Source organism: Chlamydotis macqueenii, chromosome 2, assembly GCF_036417535.1.
Source record: "Chlamydotis macqueenii isolate bChlMac1 chromosome 2, bChlMac1.mat, whole genome shotgun sequence".
NCBI lineage: Eukaryota > Metazoa > Chordata > Aves > Otidiformes > Otididae > Chlamydotis > Chlamydotis macqueenii.
In genome coordinates, this window is record NC_141557.1 from 71357644 (window position 1) to 71380547 (window position 22904).

Genomic DNA, 22904 nt, shown 5'->3' on the forward strand with positions numbered 1-22904 from the left:
AGGCTGCTGCCGTCCAGTTCCAGAGGAGTAACTATGCTCTACTTATATAGAGCCAAAGTGACCAGGCACTAGTTTAACTGCTCCGACACTACTGAATGGTCAGTTAGACTGCAGAGCTGATGACGTGCGTTTCCTAATCCAGACTTTGTGCTGACCCACTCCTTGCTCAGAGTATGCGGAGAACAAGTAGTAGTACAATGGTGGTGTGTTTGTTTTTTTTTTTTTTTTTTTTTCCTTCTTTTCATTCAGTATAGTAGTGTAAAATAGTTCCCCACTCTTCTTGAGCCTTAACCTTTTTTTTTCCAAGCTCTAAGCATGGATAAGTTTGAATGCTAGGACCATGCACCCTGTGGTGCCTTGGATTATAATACGAATCTATTCTTTGGTGCGTAAGATGTTCCATGTTAGACATAAGTGAAAGCCAAAGAATTTACACTGCAGAGACTGTCACAACGCAGTGGCAACAGCAAACCGAGGACTGAATTTTGCCATCTCATGTGCACAGAAATTCATGGAGTGAGGATGGCTACAGGCTAATTTGACTAATCTGTCAAGATGCTAATTTTTGTCCATCATATGGAGTAGGTTAAACTTTTAAGTCAGTTAATTTCTCCTGGTACTTCACTGTCTGGCCAGAACTTTTGATTCTGTTCGGTTTAAAAAAATGTGTAAGGTTGAAAAAGCCACAGTGAAAGCTAAGTGTTGTACAGGCAGATGTATTAGCTCAATGTATATACTTCTGCCTTAAAGGAAGCCTTTATTATCACATTTTTAACAACTTTCTAGTGAAGCACAATCTCATGAGTTTCTTGTATAAAATCAAAGTGGTACAATTGTTTACACTGAGATTTTTCTAAATAAAAACTTTTTTAAAAAGCAGTCTTTCTATAAATGATCCAGCACAATGAATATACATTGACAAGTGCAATAAATTATAGCTTGTATTTACAAGAAGCTTTTTAAATGCAAGAATTAGAGGTAAGTGCATTTAATAAAAGTTTAATATTGATCAAAATGATTTGCTATTAGCTTCTGCTAGACAAACCCGGGCTACGCTGTGACCGTGTCCTTTATACCAGTTAGTTGCGTGAGTTGAAGGGGAAAGGCTGGCCAAACATTTGCATATGTTGTTGACATTCTGTCTTCCTGTAAATAAATTGTCCAGCTAGAGAATGAATGGCCCCTAAACTTTTACGTCTGAATTACAGCTGTAGAAGCATCCCAGCTTCCTTCCTGGGCAAGTGGTAGTAGATGAGACAGCTCCACGTGGGGAGTGGGAGGAAGCTGCATCAGAACAAGTGGGTAAAGTTCTATTGCTCAGTCAAATAGTGAACAGGAAAGACCAGCCACGGTCTGAGTTCACGCTGGTGTTTCTAACACATGGTGCAGCCAAGCCCTCTTACGCTTGCAGGATCAGACTTCTTACTTAAACTGTGCTTGGAGAATAAGAGAACTGAAACATTTGCTTTGGCACAATTTAAGATGCTTACTGTCATGAAATTTCAAGAGAAGCCTAACAGTCTAGGTGCAATAACTGGGCCTTCCAGACAAAACGCAATTCCTAAACTTAGGAATTTTATATTCTCTTGTACAAGATGATGTACGCTTTAAGGCTGAAGTACTAACACCCCTTTCTTTACTTTAGCTTCCCGATCTCCATCTTCATCTTTCCCCTCCCTGCCAGAAAAAAAAACAACACACCTCTCACTTGGTTTGGGTGTTGGATGTCCATCTGGTAAAACTGCAGCATGCATCCCAGCAACGGCTAAGGCCAAGCTGCGATGTGAGATTACAACCATCCCAGCTAAATAAAGCATGTGTGGCCATATTGCTGCTTTGCGTGCCCGGCTCTGCAGAGCTGAGTGGCCACTGCAGCGTAGGGTCAGTCTGGAAGAAGTCCAGCAGTTTGCTTGCACTGCAGTGTGTGGTCCCCACACCCCTTCCTTGCACAAGGCACATACATGGTGTTCTGAAAGGCGGTTCATCAGTTATTTTTTTCTCCAAGGTCAGGTAGTTCATGAAAGCATGGAAGGTAGGATGGAAGTTCATGGTAGCATCACAGAGTCCAGGTGAAGTCTGTTTGTCAGTGACAGCCACAAGCTCTTACTACCATATTCCTGTATTTCTTCAAGATTACGTTAGAATTATCATCAAAATAAAGAACAGATATGGCATTTAGTTTGGTAGGTGCACAGCATGGTTTGGGAACATAATCAGGATTCATAAGATGAACCTGTTGCCAAAAAAAAAAAAAACACAACTGAGACAATGGTAACTTGTTTATACATTCACCTATTGCTTTGGCATGGAGCTTTCTGGAGACTTACCAGAGTCTGTACGATGGCATGATTGGTTGCGTTCATATGGGCGTTGAGTGGAAATGAGCACTCCCCATCACAGTAGTTGGCTGCGTAGCCCTTTGGAGCGATTATCCAGTCCTTTTTAGGAAACAAACAGAACGTGATTCAAATGTAAAAGTTGCCAGCTTGTACAGACAACTGCATGCAATTAAGAGCAGCTGAAAATTTTCCACTAACTTTTTCTTGAGGGTGAAAATGTGTTTTCACTGAAACTGTTAGGGGTTGGTTTGGGTTTGTTTGTTGGTTGTTGGTGGTTTGGTTTTTGGATTTTTTAATTTTTTTTTTTTTTCTGGAAGCCATGACTTTTCCACAGACGCACTGATTTTTAATGTCCAAAGAATGGTGCACAGCTATGCACAGCTTAACTGTTGCTGGGTTGCCTTGAGAGGACTGTGGTTTGGATGCCTTTATGTTCCAACATTTCCTGCAGGTTAGGCTCTCTGGCTGAACTACCCTTCCTAGGTTGAAGCTCAGCCTCAGCTGGTGTCCCTTCCTAGAGAAAAATCTTGTACATGCATGTGTGTGCATGTACACATGCAACTCAAACAGGGAGCTCCAGAATGGAGCTGGTGTGGTGCCTCACTGACAATCTACCTTATATACTCCCACAGGGACACTAGGTCTCCTCAGGCCACTGTAGGAAGTTTTAGCTGCGTAACAGCTTCTCCACCTCTGCCAGCTGTTACCCCCCCAAATGAGGGGCCTGAGCTGCATGTGCAAGCAGGTGGCCCTGGTGTCACACTGAGTGCCACACTATGGAAGAAGGTGACTCTTCACCATAGGGCTAATAAAAAAAATTACAACTTCTCTGCTGTTGACACAAAAGAGCCAAAAGTAAATTAAAACCATCACCAGTTATGAGGAGACATTTCTCCTCCCACGGACATAATTCTGAGAGGATTTTCCCTTTAAGTGACAACGATTACCTGGGTTAGCTTGAATTTTGCTGTAGCAGGCCTGAGCAGACAGAGACTGTTGCTGCAGCTTTGCTAACCAAGTTTGCTGTTCGATTGCTAACATGAGGATACCTGGGCATGGCAAAACCACTCTTCACTTTACTGTACTAGCTCACCTATAATTTGCTCCTGGTTAACCGAGCTGCTCTTCATAAGACAGTCACTCTCCTACTACAGAAGCCATGTAATTAAATTTGTGGTTTAATGTGTTGTAAGAATAAGGGAAGCACTCTACTGCTAAAAAAAAATTGATGCTAAAAAACTTGATGGATGTTCTGAAGAACACAACAGTGCCCAACAACTGCCATCCTGCCTCCATCATTTCCCTACAACAACTAGGATCTGGATTCAAACTCCTGCAAAGAGCCTTGCTGGCCTGTGGCCTTCCTTTGGCAGCATCTTACCTTCCTGCTCAAGTCCGCAACTAGAAAGGTGCCTTCGAAACCATGAACTTCACAACTGTAATGCGCTTCCTGCCTGGAAGCAGGGCAAGCAAGCTAAGGAGGAGGCGGAAAGACTGCACAAGTTAAAAAAAAAAAAAAAGCCACTAACAAGTATTGGGGAATGGAGTCAGCATGCAGCCACAGTTGTGGCTAGTAGGATGGAGTTGATATAAGCTACAAAAAAAATGCTGCTGTCCAATTATCTGGGAGAGGACTTTAATACATAAAAAGTATTACAGAAGCAGCAGGGGCAGCCCTGGCATCCTGAACTATAATCTGGTAAAAAACATTAGCTGATAAAAATGGGACCTCCCTCACAAAAGTGCTGAATGATAGAAAAAAAAAAAAAAAAAACCAACAAACTAAAACCATTTTAAAAATAGAAGATAAGGGCATTCTTTGAAATGTGATGTCTGATGACACTATGGCCTGGCCCTAAATAACTTACTCTTAAATAACTCTCTGGCTTCACAGTGTTGCAACTAAATAAAGTCTTCTGTCCACCTACTGCAGTCAGTTCTAATTATGAGGCAGGGTGGAGGATTTTAACACAACGGTTAAAATTAGGCTGATCCCTAGAAAAAAAACTTGATTTTGTTAAAATCACTGCTTAGCATCAGATATTTTCGCTTATCATTAGAGGTACACAGATATGAGCCTTTGCCCGTATCGTGACTCCCATGAGAATGACTGTAGACTTGAATCTGATGATAAAGTATCAAGCTTCCTCTGGATCTTATCAAATGTCACAACTGTCAATATTTATTTGCCCTTCCCTGTGACTGGTTTTAGTGGGGAGGCACAAGGGACATTTTAAAGCATAATGGCAGCCTCGAGTGGAATTACCATGACACTGTTTAGATAACATTTCATAACAAAATGTCGGTTTACCCAGAGAGAAACATCACACACCTGCCATCCCAAGTCTTGGAAGCTAACGTAGAGCTCATGCTTTCTGCACGCTGTTTTTAAGTCACTGCTGTTGTAATCTGTTAAAAGAAAAAGAACAAAACAGGAATTCAGAAAGTAAAACAGGCAAAGCATGGCTGGAGGGCACAGCTGCAGGGTCAGAAGTGAGGAAGAGCGAGCTCCCTCAGTAGCTAATGGTGTTGAGGGACATCCAAAGCAGGGCGGAAGCTTTTAAGATGCCTGTGGGAATGGAGGCACCCAAGTAACAGCGACTTGGTTATAATTCCTTCAGCTAACTTTAATAACTTGACAAGCAGTGCTTGTAAAACACCTCCAGTAAAATGACTTCTTAAAAAAAAAATCTACTCCTTCAGCTCTGCACAGGCTACATCCCTGCTGGGTGCTCAAACTCACCCTGCTTCTTTGGCTGTGGTTTCTGACGTGTGCCCCCCTAGCTCAAAATGCACACACTTACTGAGAGAATTGCAACCCTGGGAAGGTCAGTCATCGCCTTGCGCTCCTGTTACCAGTTAGCAGAAGTCCTTAAACAGCCAAGATGTCCCACAGCCAGCAAAGCCATGGTCCCATCCTGCTTTGTGCATTACCCTCAGCCTGCCCTGGACATCATAGACGGCTCCACATATCACCTCCACTCTTGGACCTTTACAAGCCATGCTCTGAAAAACAAGTTTCTCCTTCCTGTAACTCGCTTATCTGCAGATGGCACAGGATTTGACACACTCTCAACACTAACTTTCTGCTTTGTGCCAATACTGCATGAAGAGCGGGCCGCAGGGTGCAAAGCCCTGACCAGAGATCTTCCCCCTTGCCATGGTGCAACGTATGAGGATGTTTCGACCATGCAGGAGCTGTTTCTAATGGCCCTACAAAATGCAGCTTTTGACAGCGAGTAGAATTTCCCATTTATATTTGGAAAGAGAGGCGGCTCCGCACACGAACACCTGGAACCACAGCAAGCGGAGGAGCCGAGCCGTGACAGAGGGGCCTTTCACCCCTGGGTGGCTGCACAAATCCAGCCTTGACAGGCGGTGGCTGATCTCGTCACGCCTCGGGTGGCTGCCGGACCTCAGCGCAGCAGCCACAGAAACCACTTTCGCAGCAGGGTGGCTTGAACCCACGCTTCGTGCCTGAAGAGAAGCACGAGAGGAAGAGATGATGGAGAATTCGGCCAAGCAGCGTGGGATCCCAAGTTCCCATCTATGCAGTGACAAGCGTGTGCTCGTCATGGAGCTGGACCCAGACTGGCTGTGTTTTCATCTGGTAACTTACCCACAGGGGCCTCCTCTCTTCTCCTCTCGCACGCCTCATTTATAAGTAAAGGCACTTCCGTCAGCAGGCAGATGCCACACGCTGATGCGCCTGCCTCCCGCTGCCCTGGGCCTTTTGGCTAACCAGCCCCCCACCCCCCGTACCCCTAACACGGTTTGAAAGGGCACCCTCCCAGCGTAGCTTTCCCCAAATGCGGCAGCTGGGATAGAAAAATATTTTTAGTGACTTTTTCCTTGGCTCTGAATAAGCCTTTCTTTTTCTTCCCTCCACCACCCCCCTGAAAGTTTGGGAACTACAAATGCAAATATTTATTCAAAAGAAAAACTATAATACTAAAAGCACATCCAACTGACATTAAGGGCAGGACAGCATTACAGCTGGATACAGTTAACACTGAGGTCTGAAAAAGCCCTACACCTCAAACCTAGCCTCCAAACCACCAAAGATTAGGGAGCTGTTTTTAGAAGCAGTTTGGGTTTTAAACTTCAAGGATTGCATTTCAGACTTTCAATAGCTTCGCTTCAATCATGGATTTAATCAGGTGAGCAGAGCTGGTTAACAGCCTGCTGCAGCATAAACATTCGCTCTTTCAGGAGCGCTCGGTAGCAAGGATGGAGGCAAGTTTCTTTATTCAAGCTTTCCATTTTCAAACCAGACACAGCCTGTAGAAACCAGGGTGTGGTGGGGTTTTTTCAGATGAAGCTTTTCAGTCCCTGGCTCAGCCCAGGAGCAAATTTCTAGCATGCGATGTTTCTAAATGATCTGGTCATAACTAAGAAAAAATATGAGCAGAAGATACTTTTAGTGGTCAAAGGCTTTCATTTAAGTACCTAAAACCACAATTTCATTGTTCTTCAATGGCAAATATGTTGTTCACCCAGGGGAAAACCTTCTGTATTTGACAGGGAGTTACAGTGGAGTTACAGTGGAGACCATTTCACAACTGAATAGTGAGTAGAACTACACTACGTCCCAAACCCAGCTACAACTTACCCAAATCAGCTGTGGGAAAGAGCAGAAGGCAAGGGAGGCAGAGAAAACAGGAGTGGGAAGAAAGGCTGTGAGCAATCACAAGTTTAAGAAAACAAAGGAAAAAAAAAATAGCTGCTTAACAAGCTACGCGAAACAGAACATGCTACGAATGTCTCCTCTCTCGTACTGCCTGAAATCGGCCTGCCAAAATGTGCCCTGGTTCACTGGTTGGCAACCGGCTCACCCAATTTACACTGCATCCAGCACCGGCTACTCTCCATCCAAGGTAGACGCAGACAGCTCTGCCTCCTCACTTGCCCAAACTCAGCCTTTGCTTTCTTAAACATCAACATATTAAACATCCCCTCTCCCAGGATTTGCACTCTCCCCTGTTTACTCTCACCCCAAGTTCCCCTGCCCTCTCTTCTTGTTAAATGTTTGCCTACTGTGTCTATGGAATCTGCTTTAGCGCAACTGTAGGACAGATGCCCATAATAATGATCCATTCCCTATGGTTTCAAGGTCTGCATATGCCCCAGAGACACCTACATCCGATTCCGGGCCTGAAAAAAGAGGAATCCAGGAGGCAAAGGCTTTTGGCGATGAGCTAAAGCTCACTGAGCTACCCACGCTGGCCTCCACAACACATTTTCTCCAAAGCCTGGAAAGCAGAATCAGCTACCCCAGTCGAGCACGCTCAACCGTTTTAGGCCAAATTGCTGTTTGAGGTGGTTTGCAGCGCAAGGGCACAGCATCCAACAGGCAACGGGCTACACGTCCCTCCCCAGCAGCCCTGCAGTGGGGAGCCAGGAGGCCGAGAGAAGCGGCCTGCAGCTGGGGGACGCTACAAACAACCGCCACAGGGCTGGCTTACGCGGCCACGACACCGTTGGCAGGGGTTGCTTGCCAGAGACCTTCAAAACGTCTGTGAGCATAGGGAGTTGCTTTGGGAGCGCCTATAGGCTCCCTGTGGGTTTAGCAAAACTGTTTCTTTTTCCCATGAATGTACCAATTCAGAAATACTAGCTTGGCATTTACAGGGCATCGCATTTAATCACACTGCAAACTATTTTGTCTAAAACAGAGATTTTAAAATAACCCAAACCCCTAGTTCTGCACTTAAAAATAACTTCCAGGGCAACACAGTTAGAATAGCACAGTTAAGACGGCTTGTTTCTGCGGCTTGCTTGCACTGAATGCTGTCTGCCCAAGTCTGACTTTCTGCAAGCACAGATGTTTCTCTTAAGGCTGGACACTGGCATTTGTGTTGCTGAAAGAGGAGAGAGAATACCCTGACCCTAATGGTCTTCCTCCTACAGATGCTTATGCACCCACCTTAGGTTTCCTATAACCTCTCCCACGTTAAGTGCTGGCAAAGAATACATAAATATTTACTGAGGTAAATCCATCTGAGAACACCCTTGCTGCTCCCAAGGTGCCAGCTTACCAAATTCCACATGGTAATTAATTGCTTCTGTGGTCCAAAATAGCTTTGACAGAGGTCTCCAAGGCCAGCCCCTTCTTCTTGGTGTTTGACTTTGGTGATTTGTCCGGATAAAGCTGGTGTAAACTGATCACGCAGTTAATAACAGCCCACTTCACATGAAAGCGATCTGCTTGGGTGGGAAGAAGGGGAGATGTCGGGCTGACGTGGACCCGCATGCGCAGGCACCTACAGAAACACTGACCACAGCGCTCCAGTCTGCATCAGAGCGCTCTACTAAAGAGAAGATTGGCTGCAAGATAACCATGTTTACTAAGAAGACCCTTGCCACTGCAAAAGCATTTGGCCTTATTTGCCTCCAGTGTTTGTGCGTGCTGCCCTTTGCGGTATTTAGTTCCTGTACGTGGGGGTAAATCTGCTTGGTGTCGTGCGTGTCTGCTGGAAGGAAAGGCTACGGTGGAGGGCCCCTCCATTTCTCACAGAGCACCTCACACCAGTCCCAGAGGCCTTGGGGTGGCTAAAGAGAAGGACCCGAAAAGGTGTGTTGCATGAGTTTCACTCAGAAGAGCCAGCGCAGCCCAAAGTCAGACATTTAAATGCAACTCTCTCTGTAAGGAGGAGCTGATGGGAAGGGATGTGCCTGAAGGCTGACTTGCAGAAGAGAAGAGTTATTGCCACCGGGCAAGAAGACAGCCCTGCACAGAAACCAGCATTCAGGTAACTCACAGAGGAGCTGGCCGTACAGCAGTGAAGCTCTCGTGCTCGAGGGTCACCATCTGTTATGTTGAAGAGAGTCCCCATCTTCTCAGGTTAACTAGAGGGTCAGCCCAGAGTCTGAGAGCATGAGCTAAACCCACTGCAAGACACAGCTGAGTGAAGGCCTCCAGATCCTGCAGACAACTGCAGAGAAACACCTCCACACTCCTCCCACCCACCTCGTTCCTCCGTGTCCTGGGCCAGAGCTGGTATATGATTTTCTGCCTCAACAGATGAAAATACTTCCATTTCTTCCTGTTCATCCTCCTTCTGCAGAAGAACAGAACTTGGCTCCAGCAATGCACTGACGCAGGGTTCTATGTCAAAGCAGTTTATAACCATGGGGGTTACTCAGTTCTGTTTTATATAAGCCAGTCATAATTACGTGTTTATAATACAGGGAAATCAGCATTCTTGGCGAAAAAATACAGACCATTGAGATTCTTATGCCACAGCCATAACCTTAGCATCTGAGCGCTTGGTACTGACGGCAGGACGACAAGTACACATCAAAGGGAGCACAGCGGGGTCCCAATCCCGCACGTAGCAGCATGCCTTCACGTAACCCCATGGCTCACCAGATCCAGTACCAGCCCAGCAGCACACTTCACATGCTCCAAATTGAAAGACTTGAAATGCTTTCCATGTTCAGACAGTAAACTGGGCTTTTTTAAATAAAATGCACCAACCCAACTCACAGCACCTTTTGGAAAAGTGGTTCATTTTTGGACTGAAGGAAAAAAAACCCTGTGTATTCACTAACATAAAGGAAGGAAGGTTCCATCTACAAAAGAACATCATCACCAGTTGGTTGTCTTGCTCTCCAGGGGAGAAATTGCCTTCAAGCCCTGACAGACAGAGGCAATCCTGGCTCAGGGAGGAGCATAGACCAAAAATCTGACAAGACGTAAGATACAGCAAGAGAGGAAGATGCAGAGGCAGGGGGGTGTACAGAAGGGGACTGCAGTATCCCAGTTCAGCACCTACTTAGGGTTCAGGTATATCAGGGCACCTTCAGAAGAGCAAGACAGCCTTCAGGGTAACCTCCAGGCTCACATCCTGCTTCATCCTGGGGCAAACACTTCCCCAGCCCCAACATGCAACATCAAGGGCACAGACACAGGAACCCACACAACTAAAAAAGAAAAAATCCCTGTGATGTCTTTAATGCCAAAAACCATATCAGTCATCGGTGCCTCTTCGGCTATTAAATAGACCACTTCTTAAGGAGAACAGAGTCTAAGAGCGTCACACTTAGAAAGGAAAATAAGCTGATGCAGTCTCTCTTTTCTAAACACAGAAACCAACCAAACATACATCTTAACTTTAAATTCCCCTCTTTTCCCCCACCTTAAATCCACAGAGGCTCAACTATACCTTGTTGACTACTAAGCTGCCAAATTCCAGGTTTTAAATTAAAGATGGCTTTGAGCTAGAAGAGCTCAAAAAAAACCCTTGAGACCACAGAATGACTACCTATTTTTTCCCTTTTTGTCATTTTATAATTTTACGACCTGATATGTGTGGTGTAGTCAAGAAAGCAGAGATGTAAAAATGGCCCTTTTTGCCCAATATATCTGCTCCCTCTGGAGCTTTGAGTCATGTTGCCTGATTTAATAGTAGTGAAAATTTGTTTTTAGCACCACGAAGCTTGTGGAGCTGGGGAGAGAAAGCTGGAGCCTACCCTGACTCCATGACCAGTGCCACAAAACAGCAACGCAGCAAGTACCTTTCCCAAAGCGCTGCGAAAGCATTAAAAAATTGTCTCTCATGATGAACGGAGCGCAGCAGCTGAGCCCAGCTGAGTGGGAGAATTGAATGCTGCCTGTGTAACAGCAGGGCTTATTGCTTATAATGCCCAGATGAATAAAATACCTATGCTCTTGGCAAGCCCATCCCATGAGAAACTAACCTGGTGAGCAGCCATGATGTCTGCCTTTGAAACGGCAGCTTGGAAACCCCAAGGAAAACCAGGACCAACACAGCTCTCAGCAACTGGGACCAACAGACAGCTCCACCTGCGGGGCTGACAGAGGTCTCTCACACCACATCCGACGGTAACTGCTCCAGCAACACCACTCTGGCGTTGGCCGGCCTCCCTCAAGGAGGTCAGGCTGCAGGACCGAGTTGCTCCTCCTGCCCTTAAAAATCCATGAAGCAACATTTCATACCCAACTGAGTCTGGCACTTACATGGCATGGCATGGGAACCCACCGCTACCACGAGGACACATAATGGCTGCTAGTGGCCAACTACTGTTGGCATGCACTAGCCCAAAGGGCAAGTCCATCACCACGCTGGGCTGGAGCAATAGGGCTGCATCAGCACACAGCCATGCCCAAAGCCTGTTTGCCAGCCCTGGAGGTGCTCCCAACCTGGCTCCGGCTCCCTGCAGGCTCCCAGTGCCATGGCCAGCATAGTCCACCTCAAGTGGACTCACCCACAATCCGAGCACACAAGAGCAGGGGACAGCCTACGGATTCACACTGGCTAAGTTTCGACAATGCTGGCTCATCTCCCTGTGCTGTGTCTGAAAACAGACTAAAAAATACAGCCACCTCTCTTCCTTGGGGTATAATCATTTCTAGACATGGGAAAAGCAGGGATCCTATTGGAAATGAAGGGGGCAGCATAAGCAAATTATTCAAGTAACTTGGAACAGGGTGAAATATTTGAGATGAAAGAAGGTACTCAACGAATGAAGGAATTGCAGCGCTGTGATGCACTGCAGAGCAGCTGGAAAACAGACAAGACTTAGAAGACAGGACACACTCAATTTTTGTCAAAATTTCAGAGTTATCCTGTTGTCCCACCAGCCCCCAACAGCACTCACAAGGCTGCTGTACACCACCCGCAACATGAAACCTTTCCACAGCAAACAGGCAAGCCTCTTTGCCTGCCTGGAAATGCACTTGACCATGTATATGCTGCTGTTCTCACAAGGTAAAAAAAAAAGAAAGGGAGATCTCATGCTGTTCTACCAGGGTTTTTCAAAAGAAAACTGAGAGAAGACTCTGCTGGGAATATGTATGTGCAACACCATAAATCTCAGTGTACGCAGAGATGGAATCTTTTAAATATTGCACTTCATGTAGCGCAATTCTAGACACACACTGCATAGCAAGCAACCTAGAAGCAAAATATTTGGAGTTAAAATGCCTCATCCCCCAAAATTCAATGGCTGCGGCTTCACGTGGGGGTTTGGACTCCACCCTGGATTCGAGAGGACTCCTGTAAGTCTCATTTTGTGAGACTACCTCTCCCATCCCATTGCAGGTGCAACCTGTTCCCCCAAGGAAGGGCATCCTACCTCACATCCCCCTTCTTGCTTTTGCACTCCAAAGCAAAGTGAAACATTACGAGAAGTACCTCCAGCTTCCAGACAACACGGGCGTTGCATGATTACCTGTGACACTAGACACCCTGGAAACATCCTGAGTCTGGGTGGAGCGGTTGCGACTCTGTTGCCTACGTCTGCTCGTCGCTGACCTAGTGGTCCGAACGTGAACTTCGCTCACTTTGAAGAAGGCCACCATGAAAGGCTGTTTGTCGTAAGGGCCATCTCGGCCTATAAGGCCTGCTTCTCTAGGATTTACGCTGAAACCTTGAAATCAAACAGAAAAGTGAGTGTTAGAGAATCACTGCTGTTGGACTGCTCTTTCCAGAATCACAGCATCCCCACGAGCAGTGTTTCTTTTCTTCTCATTCACACTCTTCTTCTTTTATCACTAAACACTCCCCTCCTGTCATCATGACCTGTGGACATTTTTATGACAGCACTCCATCCATCTCAGACAAGAGGGTCCACTGCAGCACCAGGCTCTTTGGTACCCTTATGGCATCTCTACTCCGGTTTAGTCACTGAATAGGTATATGCACAGATATATAAAACACAAAGTCTAGATGTGTTCTGCTGAGAAACTGCTCTCTAAATTATACCTGCTCTCCAAATTAGTTCTGCTGCCTGTGAAACACAAAAAGCAGAGATGGGATTAGGAGACCTCTAGGGAAAGCAGAAGGTAAAGAGATGGGATGCTTTTGTCAGGAGCACAGGGACGCGCTCTCAGCCCATTTAGGGAGGGGGAAGCTGGCACTTGCATTTCCTTAGGGAGAAGAGTGGACAGCCCCTCTGGTCTCACTTGACCCCATACTTATACCAAACCTCAGCCTGAAGCGAAAGGAAAAAAACACAAGGTTGAAGAGTGGTTCCTATAGACGAAAGATCATAGAATCACAGAATAGTTTGGGTTGGAAGGGACCTTTAAAGACCATCTAGTCCAACCCTCCTGCAAGGAGCAGGGACACCTTGAACCAGACCCAGTTGCTCAGAGCCCTGTGCAGCATCACCTTCAATGTCTCCAGGGATGAGGCATCTACCACCTCTCTGGGTAACCTGTTCCAGTGCTTCACCACCCTTACTATAAAAAAATTCTTCCTTATATCTAGTCTAAATCTACCCTCTTTTAGTTTAAAACCATTACCCCTTGTTCTATTGCTACAGGCCCTGCTAAAAAGTTTGTCCCCATTTTTCTTATAGGCCCCGTTTAAGTCCTGAAAGGCTGCAATAAGGTCTCAGCTGGAGCCTCCTTTTCTCCAGGCTGAACAACCCCAACTCTCTCAGCCTTTCTCCAGCCCTCGGATCATTTTTGCAGCCCTCCTCTGGAGTCACTCCAACTGGTCCATGTCTCTCCTGTGCTGCGGGCTCCTCTGGACCCGCTCCAGCAAGTCTAAATCCCATCTAAAAGATGTCACTGTCATCTTTTTGGTCACCTTCTGCTCATCTAGATTCTCTCCTTCCCCACCACTTATCTTCCAACACTCAATTTCATGCTCTTTTGCAGTTTCTTCTCTCCTTTTCAAAGTTTCTGTGGGCTATGAAATGCTATCATTGCAGCCCCCTCATAGGCACCAGCCCCACACAGTGACTGCATCGCTTCTCCAGTGCAGGGCTCCCACCTTAGATTTGATGAGATCTGAGCAGCGATGGCAGCTGCAGCAGCTAGCAGGGCTACCATAAGCCCACATGGGGAGGCACATACCCATACACCTGCTCTCTTCTCTACCTCTCACCCCTAAACCTCAGCTCAGCTAGGATCCCAGCCCCATAACCTCTTCCACCTTCAACTCAGGAACCAGGACCCTACCTCAGGCCGTCTCCACCACCTCATCCTGGCACTGTTCAGAGATGCCTGACCTCACTCATGGGGAGAGCCAAGAAGCCAACAGCCCTCAATCTGTGCCCTCAGATGCTTTGTTCAAGGTGTTGGCTACAGCTGCCTATGAAGGCAGGGTGCTCACTCCCCACATCACAACTGGACTCTGTTAGCACCACTTCTAGACAGCATCCAAGAGGCTTGCGAGGTTACTCACATTAACTGGCCTGCAACCTACCATCCCGGGTCACCACGCTCAGCTGCAGTCCCATGTTGTGTTGAGGGTTCATCACCCACATGTTACTGGTGGCAGTGACATCAAACTCCAGCCAGCCCTCCTCTGAGGCCCATACCGCCCGGGTGTCCAGCAGGAACAGGTCAGAGGCCCTGCAGAGAAGTGTAATAACAAGATTGTGATGCCTGGGATCTTCTCACACAGCTTCTGCTGTTACAGAAACAAGAAAACCTGAATAAGTAAAAGTGATGTTAATAGCTAGAAAAAAAATCCAGTCCCTCAAATCCACCTGTTTTTATCCAGAGTTTTGCCATGAGATGCACATGTTCTGCATGTAAAATTCAGGATTACAAAGGTTCTTCACCATTTTCGAGGCTGGAGGAAAGCAACCCTAGTCCTTATGTCTGGGTGTTTCTCCACTGGCAAGGGACTCGTAAACCACTCTTCTCCCTGAAGAGTGTGCTGCTAGCTCTGGCAGGATGGCGGTCAAACTACCATAATTTCCAGGCATTCAATGGCTTTTGTTAAAGGTGCTTCGTGGTTTCAGCCCACCCTCCACAATACAGATCTACCACAATTGACTAAAAAAACCAAACCAAACCAAAACAAAACCACAAAAAACCACCTAACAGGCCAAGCATCAAAGAGTGAAGGAAAATTAATCTCTACAGGCTTCTAAAGACAATTTTCTGATGCTTATCAACAGGGATTAGAGCACCTTGTTCCAAGACTGTTGGTACTCAGTCTCCTTCATGGGCTTTAGTTTCAAGTGCTATCAAGTCTATACCTTTTTTGCAGCATCAAATGCCCACCAAAACTTAGTTCAATGTAATCAGCTGGAAAAGTACCCAGAGAAATCCCATGTATATTTTCTCATTGTATTACAGGCATAACTTTCCTCTGCAAGAGAGCTACAATTCCTATCCTAAACCTGTGGACATCGTCACAAAATGGATACCAGGTGTCAATCCCATCTTCACCTGTCTTTCCCTCCTGGATTTTTTTCTCTAACAGTAACTTAACGGAAATGAGAAAACAAACTACCTGGCTCTTCCACCCACCAAAGGTTAACTTCAGAAAAAAAACATTTTGATTGAGTTACATTTTATTCTTGGCCAACTGCTATGTCATACTGCCCAGCAGCTTGGTTTGCATGAGATCACACATGGAAAAATAAGCACTTAAGTATATTAGGGCTCCTAATGCAGCTATTTTTACAGCATAAAGGCTTTCCTTCACCTCGCTGGTAGCCGCACGTTCTGTAGTTGACTCAGCAGCCTTTCCCACAGGAATTTTTGCCACCGCTCCTCCAACGGGAAGAGGGTTCAGGAACAACTCTGACCTTCACCTCCAACAGCAGCAAGTGGCTGGGGCTGGCCAGCTGCTACATGTTTTGGAAACCTTGAAGTTGAAAGATTTGGGCTTTCCCAGGCAGGGTATATAAACTGAAGTGTTGCTCAAGGGAGACTGCAAACATCAGCTGCAGCTGAGACCACTCTTCCCCTCTCCAGGTCTAAGAGAGGAATGAATTGCTAGATCATTCCCATCTCTGAATACGACTTACACATTGGTCCTCTCCAATGCTTCAAATGGACTATATCTGAAAAGGGGTTTTCCTAGCACCTGTTCTGACCTTCCCCCTCACACCAACAGCTTTTTGATCTCCTGTCCCGCCTCCCCTTCTCTAAGTGCCATACTCTCTCCGGCACTCACCTGCTCCAGAAAATGTCCCAGTGGAGCCTCCAGACTAGATTAACTCTGGTGTTATGTCCCCTCAAACCAAACATATCTGGCTGCAGAGCTGCTGGGAACTCTGTAAGAGCAAACCCTCATGAACACTCAACCGCACGGGGTTAGTCAGGTTGCAAAAACATGAAGAGAAGGCTCAGAGCTTATATTCCCACTGCCTTGCACTTTGGGAAGACACTTGGACATCAGAGAATTGTAAAGCCTGAAAGGACCACATGGTATCCTCTAGCCCATTCCCCTGAACTCCAGGCAGGATAAACTACATCCACAACACTCCTGAGATGTTTGCTTGACCTGATCTTATAGATTTCCAGCCTCGGGAACTCCACCATCTTTCCAGAAAATAGAATGAGTTTCACCTGAAGAACTTTTTTTTGGTTTTTTTTTTTGTCTTTTCCCATAATACCTAACTTAAATGCCATAACAATCTCCCCTTCTTAAGAAAACGTCTTCAGTCTTTCCTTGCAAGCCACATTTTATAGACTTGGATGATTCTCACTGCTCTTTATAGACCCAACTCAGATCAAGATCTCACTGATGCCAAGTACAGTGGAAGGATAATCCTGATGCATCTCACAGACTATGTCTCTACTCATACATGTCAGAATATGATTTTGGCTTCTTCACAAAACTCACACTGTTAACTCATGCTCACCTTGTGATCCACTATAATCCTTAGATTCATGCTGCTGAACCACAAAGGACTCAGTCACTTCCTAGGGTGTATTTACATCACTGATTTTTTCATGTCCAAATGCAATTCTTCTTTCTACCAAATCAGACTTTTTTTTTTTTTCTCCAGATGAAACCTTCATCATTATTAGATTACTTAAAATACAGACATGCCTTCCAGTAGGTCTACCCCATCCTAGTGCCCTCCACAAATGCAACAAGCAAACTGCCTGACCAAGGTACAACTCTACCAAAAAAGAATGGTCCACTTTATCCCAGGATGTCACACTCACTTTGGAAATATCTCAATTCCTTTGTAAAATGTGGAAAAATGGACAACTGGGCTTTCCAATCCAGTTAACTCTTTGCAACACAGGTTTTCAATCAGCTCTGCTATTCACCTGACTTTTGCATTGTTCGACCGAAGGCTCATCCCACAGGTATTGTAGGTCACAGCAGTAATGAGGACAGGTAACACATCCAAATATTTTCTGCTTAAGCCTGTTTGTCACCTAAACCTCACCTGGATGCACAAAATTGCATATCATTTTTTACTAGGTTTTTTTTTGGCATAAAGGAAAAAATATTCGATCACCTATTTCCAAAGACAACATTAAGTAAAAAAAAAAATAATTTTCTCACATAAAAAGAATCCCAACAATTTAACTGAGAGTCTTTAACCACTCCTTTATTTTTTCAGATATAAATGCTCTATGTCCTTCCTCCTTTAAGAAAATCACCTCAAATTTGACCAAGCAGTAAGTACTTGAAAATTGCAGCCCACATAGGCTCAGCAGAGATTCAGAGCTTAGGAACAAAACCCTCTAGACTTCTTGTATGCAAGGAACACACTTTCCCCTCTTTCCCCTTGGTAAACCAAATACTATGTATCACCTGAGGGCAATATGCTTTTCCCTACAGCAACACGGCCGAGAAGAAATGTCCTTGCTACTCCTGCAAAAAAAAGCCATAGGATGTCTGATCTTGGAATAGGGACTGCGAGATCTTCCAGGCTGGCCCCAGGTGGCAGGGAAAGATTATTTAATCAGATGGGGAAGGGTGCAAGATTTGCTGCAGCTGTGGGGGACACATGGACCTGCAAGGACTAGATGGAGAGACCCTGGATAAAACTAAAAAGTCTGCAGAGAAAAGGGAGTAGAAAGTACTCATGGCCATCACACCTCTGTGAATCAGGCCCATCATTCCCGACTCAGCACTCCTCTGCTTCTACAAGTAGTTGAGAAACTACTGGCATCTTCCTGCACCGATGGCTCACAGAGGGCTACAGTCTGCTACTGCTGCCATTTGCAGCAACACAGCTGCCAACAAACACAGTGACGGATGTCAGTGATGAGAATCTCACACTTCCAGTCTTGCCCCAATGTCCACAATGTTCACAGGGAATTGCAGCCACACAATGGGATTTTCTTCCCTTCTCTCCGCATTTACTCCATTCCTCTCCCACTACGGCTGCAAAAGAATGACAAAAAGCATGAGAGCTAAAGCTGCTGCATAGCCTTATCGGCAGTCCTGATGCTGGACTGTTGGCTGATTCTGGCAGGGATCATTTTTGGCATCGGTGTTTGCTTAGCAGGCCCACACTCTATGGCCCTACCTGTTGCAAAAGTTTGAGCACACAGCAGATGAGCAGCAGATTCCTGCGGGCCAAAGGGTGGTGCTGGAGAAAAGAAAAAAACGTCTGAAAGTGGCAGCTAAACCTAGCGGAGACAGTTGACCCCCACCGGTATATGTATCGGCGTCTCATGTACACGGCAAGAACCACGCCACTAGCTTCGCCTTATAGCTACGTCAAAAAAATAAATAGTTTAGGAAGCAATCAGATACCATGCTGAAGAGTGTTATACACAAAGTAGATGCAAGCCCACAGTCAAAGCAAAATCTGAAGAGTGGAGAAGAAGGTGAGAAATGGATTGTATACCAAGGAAGTTGCATGAAACAAAGTACTGAATTTCTAGTCATTAAGTGATGACATTGATCCTGTGCGGTGAGGGGGCAATGGCCTTCCAAGAGAAAGCAGGCAACCATGTACGCAGTCACATTAATGGAAGGATATCTGAAAACGTCAGCATTTGAGAATAACAGAGGCAAGATGGGACCTGAGTAAAACAGGAAGGGAGTGTGAAGAATGGGAAAAATAGAAAAAGAAGGGCTGGAAGAAGTGCATGAGCCAGCATCACTGAGCACATAGGGAGTATCTGTTCTTGGCATAGGCCAAAGAAAGCAGTCAGTCCAGAGGTTTCATGCCCAGGCAACCCTGCACGTCAAGGACATCACAGGACCTCTGGCACCTGCACAGCAGGACTTTCAAATTCAGTGTACAGAAGAGAAGTGTCATCACCAAAACAGGCAGTTTCTTAACATCACCTCTGCCTAAATCTGCCTTTGGCTTTTCACACAGCTACTGTCACCTCCTTGTCACTAAGGTGCCCAAAAGTCTCATCTTTATTTTCAGTGTGCTTAACCATCTGTCTGCATTAGTTCAGTTAATGATTTCCATAATAAGGCTGCTGCAGGCATAGCATATATTAACCTTAGATGATGAAAGGGGAGCAAGTGAATGGGAGAAACTGAGGCAATGAGCTGAAACAGCTTTCCTGAGATAAGAGAGGACATTAAATGGGAAGATGCAAGTTAGAGATTCCCAACCCGAAACAGGACCTCTTTGCTCTGGATCAGTGCCCTAAAGTACAGTCTCAAGTCCCACAAAATAAATAGGAGTGTTTCCATGGCCTTCAGAAGACTCTGAAGGAGGACAGAGAAGCAAAGGTCAACAGAGTAATCACAAATGGCTACAATAAACAGAAAGAAGTACACAGTTTACCAGAGAAATACAGCCTGTGTAATTCGGAAGGCAGGATTTAGCTCCAGTGTCCTCAGAGAGCTAGCTGATTTGTCCGATATAAATATCAAATATAGCTACTATTCTTAATGCTGGCATCCCAACCGTCTACTCAGGGCATTTATAGGAGAAACAGCTTGCATTTAATTTCAGTGCTTTTCTCCCCTGTAAAATAAATATTTAGTTAAGTGAAACCTCTGTGTAAACCTTTCAACGACATGTCTCTGGGTGTTAATTCTCTTTAATTGAACACTAATTAGATTAGAATTTAGTCAAATTAGTAAACAGGTCAAGTGGTTAATCTTAGTTACTACTTAGTGAAATGTCCACATTAAAATAATTTCTCTGTTCTGGGTACACATTACAACATGGAACTTTGCTACAGGAAAAACACCAAAGCTATAAAGAGCTAAATTTAAAGAAGCATCTGTTGAACTCAGTTTTCTTACTTTCCCACCCTCCCTGGCCTTCTCTCCCCGACCAGGCAGAAGTTTTACCAGGGAGACAGTGAGAACAAACAGAAATCTCACCTTCAAAATGACCAAGTTAAAGGTCTCTTATTTTAATTACAGATCTTGGAACAACATTTTTGGCCCAACTTCAAAGCTTGCAATTACCCAGGTGTTTAAAGGATTGTTACGCATCAACAGCCATTTACCAAAGCATTAATTACTATAAGTCCCTAAAACCTTCCTCAGCTGAACCTTTTTGTTTACTTTTCTTCAAAGACAAGTTGACATAATAGTCTAGACTGCCTAGCAGCAGTTTCTCAAAAGGGAATTTTGCACAGAAGTGTGTGGGATTTACATTTTAATTAACGGACTTTCTAAATACTCTTCTCTTCTGCGTACCTCAGGATCTGAGTCTTTAGTTCACACTGACATCAACCTTCTGTAAAAATCATCCTGCACACAGCAAACTAGCGAGATTTTTTGCTCTTATCCACTAACGACGGACTAATAACTGCACTCACGACTGGCTCAGTCTTACAGAGTTGCATGGAGGTCTACATAGATAAAACTTTGAAATCAGCCTTTTCAAACCTGTGAAACATCTTGCAGTAGATGTAAGTGCTACTTTGAATTTAAAAGTATTACTTTTAGAACAGACTGTATGCTGAGCTCACGCAGCATGAGGTGTTGCCAACAGAGGCAATACAAAACATTAAGAACTTAGGATGTCTAACTGACCATTATTCCAAAGATTTAAAAGCACTGTACAAAATTTAATTAATCAGCACTCGCTTGTACAGAAAGCCTCAGGCAGAGGAATGCCAGCACCTGGAATGAGCTGCCACAGAAAGCAAAGGCAGTCGCTATCATTCCATGAGAAGTAAGGGTCAGTTTAACCATCCTGAAGAAACTAGACCATCTGTGGGCCAGAGGACAAGGGGAGACTTGCACGACCTTGGAAATGAGGAAGGAAATGTTAAGAGCTGTTAGCCTGGAAATGAAGTTACTTCTAAGGTGAAACAGAAGACTAGTAATTGGGCACTAATTTGCAAGGATTGACAGCCAGGGAGGAAAAAGCACTAAATGGAGATGCCAGGAAAATACGGAGGTGGTCTGCAGTTTGGCACAGGCAGCAGAGCACCATCCTGGATGCATCCAGACATGGGAATGCACCAGAAGGGATAAGCAGGGAAACTCAGCTTGTTGCTGCTCACTCACCAGCCCCACACCACAACTGCTCTGTCTGATAAAAGCTCCCCTGTGCCGAACAAGCTGTCCTGTACCACTGCAGGCATCGTCCCTGGAGGTAAAGTCGGCAGGGATGGGGGGGTTAAGTCTTGCAGGCTCACTGAAAGGGCAGCAGGGTGAAACACTGGTTTCAAGGCTGCATCTGGCAAGGAGTGGAAGATCAGAGCCTGGAGCTAGAGAATATGGTCTCCCCGAGCCAAGACTTCAGGAAGCTCAGCCTACAGGTCTGTGATAATCCCCACCAAAGCCAACACCGATATTTGAGTGCAAGGATGTCCCCCCGACATCCAGCTCATGGTCTTGAGCTCCAGAGCTCTGAGGAATGAACATTTTACAACAGGAAGAGTGAAAAGAGAAAAAATTGCCAGAGATAGGAGATGTACTTCTCATTTCCTTTACCATGATTTCATGAGGCTACGGGGTATTGTAGCTGTACTACAGCTCAGAGTTTAAATGCAGTTTGAGGCAGGAAGATGGAGCAGAGGGCAAAGGAATAGTATTTATCTTTGTCCTTTAAGAAAAGAAATAAGGCACTGATACACTATTCTTTAGTTTTGGTAGAAAAAGCCAGCTGGTTATGGAACAAGTAAGCTTCATCCAGAATCACTTTGACTTTTAAACTACTAAAAACCAACCACCCTAAAACACAACAAATCGCATACCCATAGTGGGAGTTGAACTGAAATGCGGACAGACGTCTCTCTATAGCATCACGGAAACAGCTCTATCATCTGCAAATATATGCACACTATATACAAATCTGACCCCAACTTGAAACAGATTGATGCTAGCTTTGTCATTTGTATTACACAACCCATTCCAAAGCCAAGTTGAGGACAGTTATTTATTTTCTAAGCTATAAACACTGCCGGCAAATCAATTTGCCCTTTAGATTAGAAGCTCGGATCACATTTGTATAAATATCCTGTTGCAAAGAGGAAGACTTTATTACCACTGTAACTGGCAGCTAAAAACTGACGAGTGCCTTAACCCTTAAGGAATTGTCTTCAGTAGAAGAACAACGTACTCCCCAGGCGGTCATTCTGCAGGGCACACCTATGCCCACACGTGTCTTAACATACAGGAGGAATCTTTCTGCACATCAAGTCCTCATATTTCATTCTGGGTGAAAATGAAACTGTTTAATAAACTTTGACCATTAAGGTACCATATCTTCCTTTGATCACTAACACAGGCCACTGTGTTTTTCATAGATCAGTTGTTCGGACAGTGTGGGAGTGTTTTCAGGTCTGCATTAGCAGGATATTTACACTTGAAAACATACTGGTGATCCAAACCAAGGACTAACATCTTTGATCAACCATAAACTGCCTTCCCTAGTCCTGACCTGACACCTCTCTGGGTGAGAGCAAGGAAGTTTCAAGAAAGAAAAAGAAATTAATGG

The 22904-nt window shown here is 45.2% G+C and overlaps 1 protein-coding gene across 1 annotated transcript in view; it reads right to left on the reverse strand.

Annotated features, from left to right (window-relative positions):
• Positions 1–700: 700 nt before the first annotated feature.
• BMP6 (bone morphogenetic protein 6) overlaps positions 701–22904 on the reverse strand; it is a 103519-nt gene continuing 81315 nt past the window's right edge. Inside the window, exons 3-7 of the mRNA XM_086740231.1 lie at positions 14522–14670; positions 12537–12734; positions 4672–4748; positions 2328–2438; positions 701–2233 (exon numbers count right to left, since the gene is read on the reverse strand). Coding sequence (XP_086596357.1) covers positions 2084–2233; positions 2328–2438; positions 4672–4748; positions 12537–12734; positions 14522–14670 — 685 coding nt within the window. The 3' untranslated portion in view covers positions 701–2083. The remainder of the gene's footprint in view (positions 2234–2327; positions 2439–4671; positions 4749–12536; positions 12735–14521; positions 14671–22904) is intronic.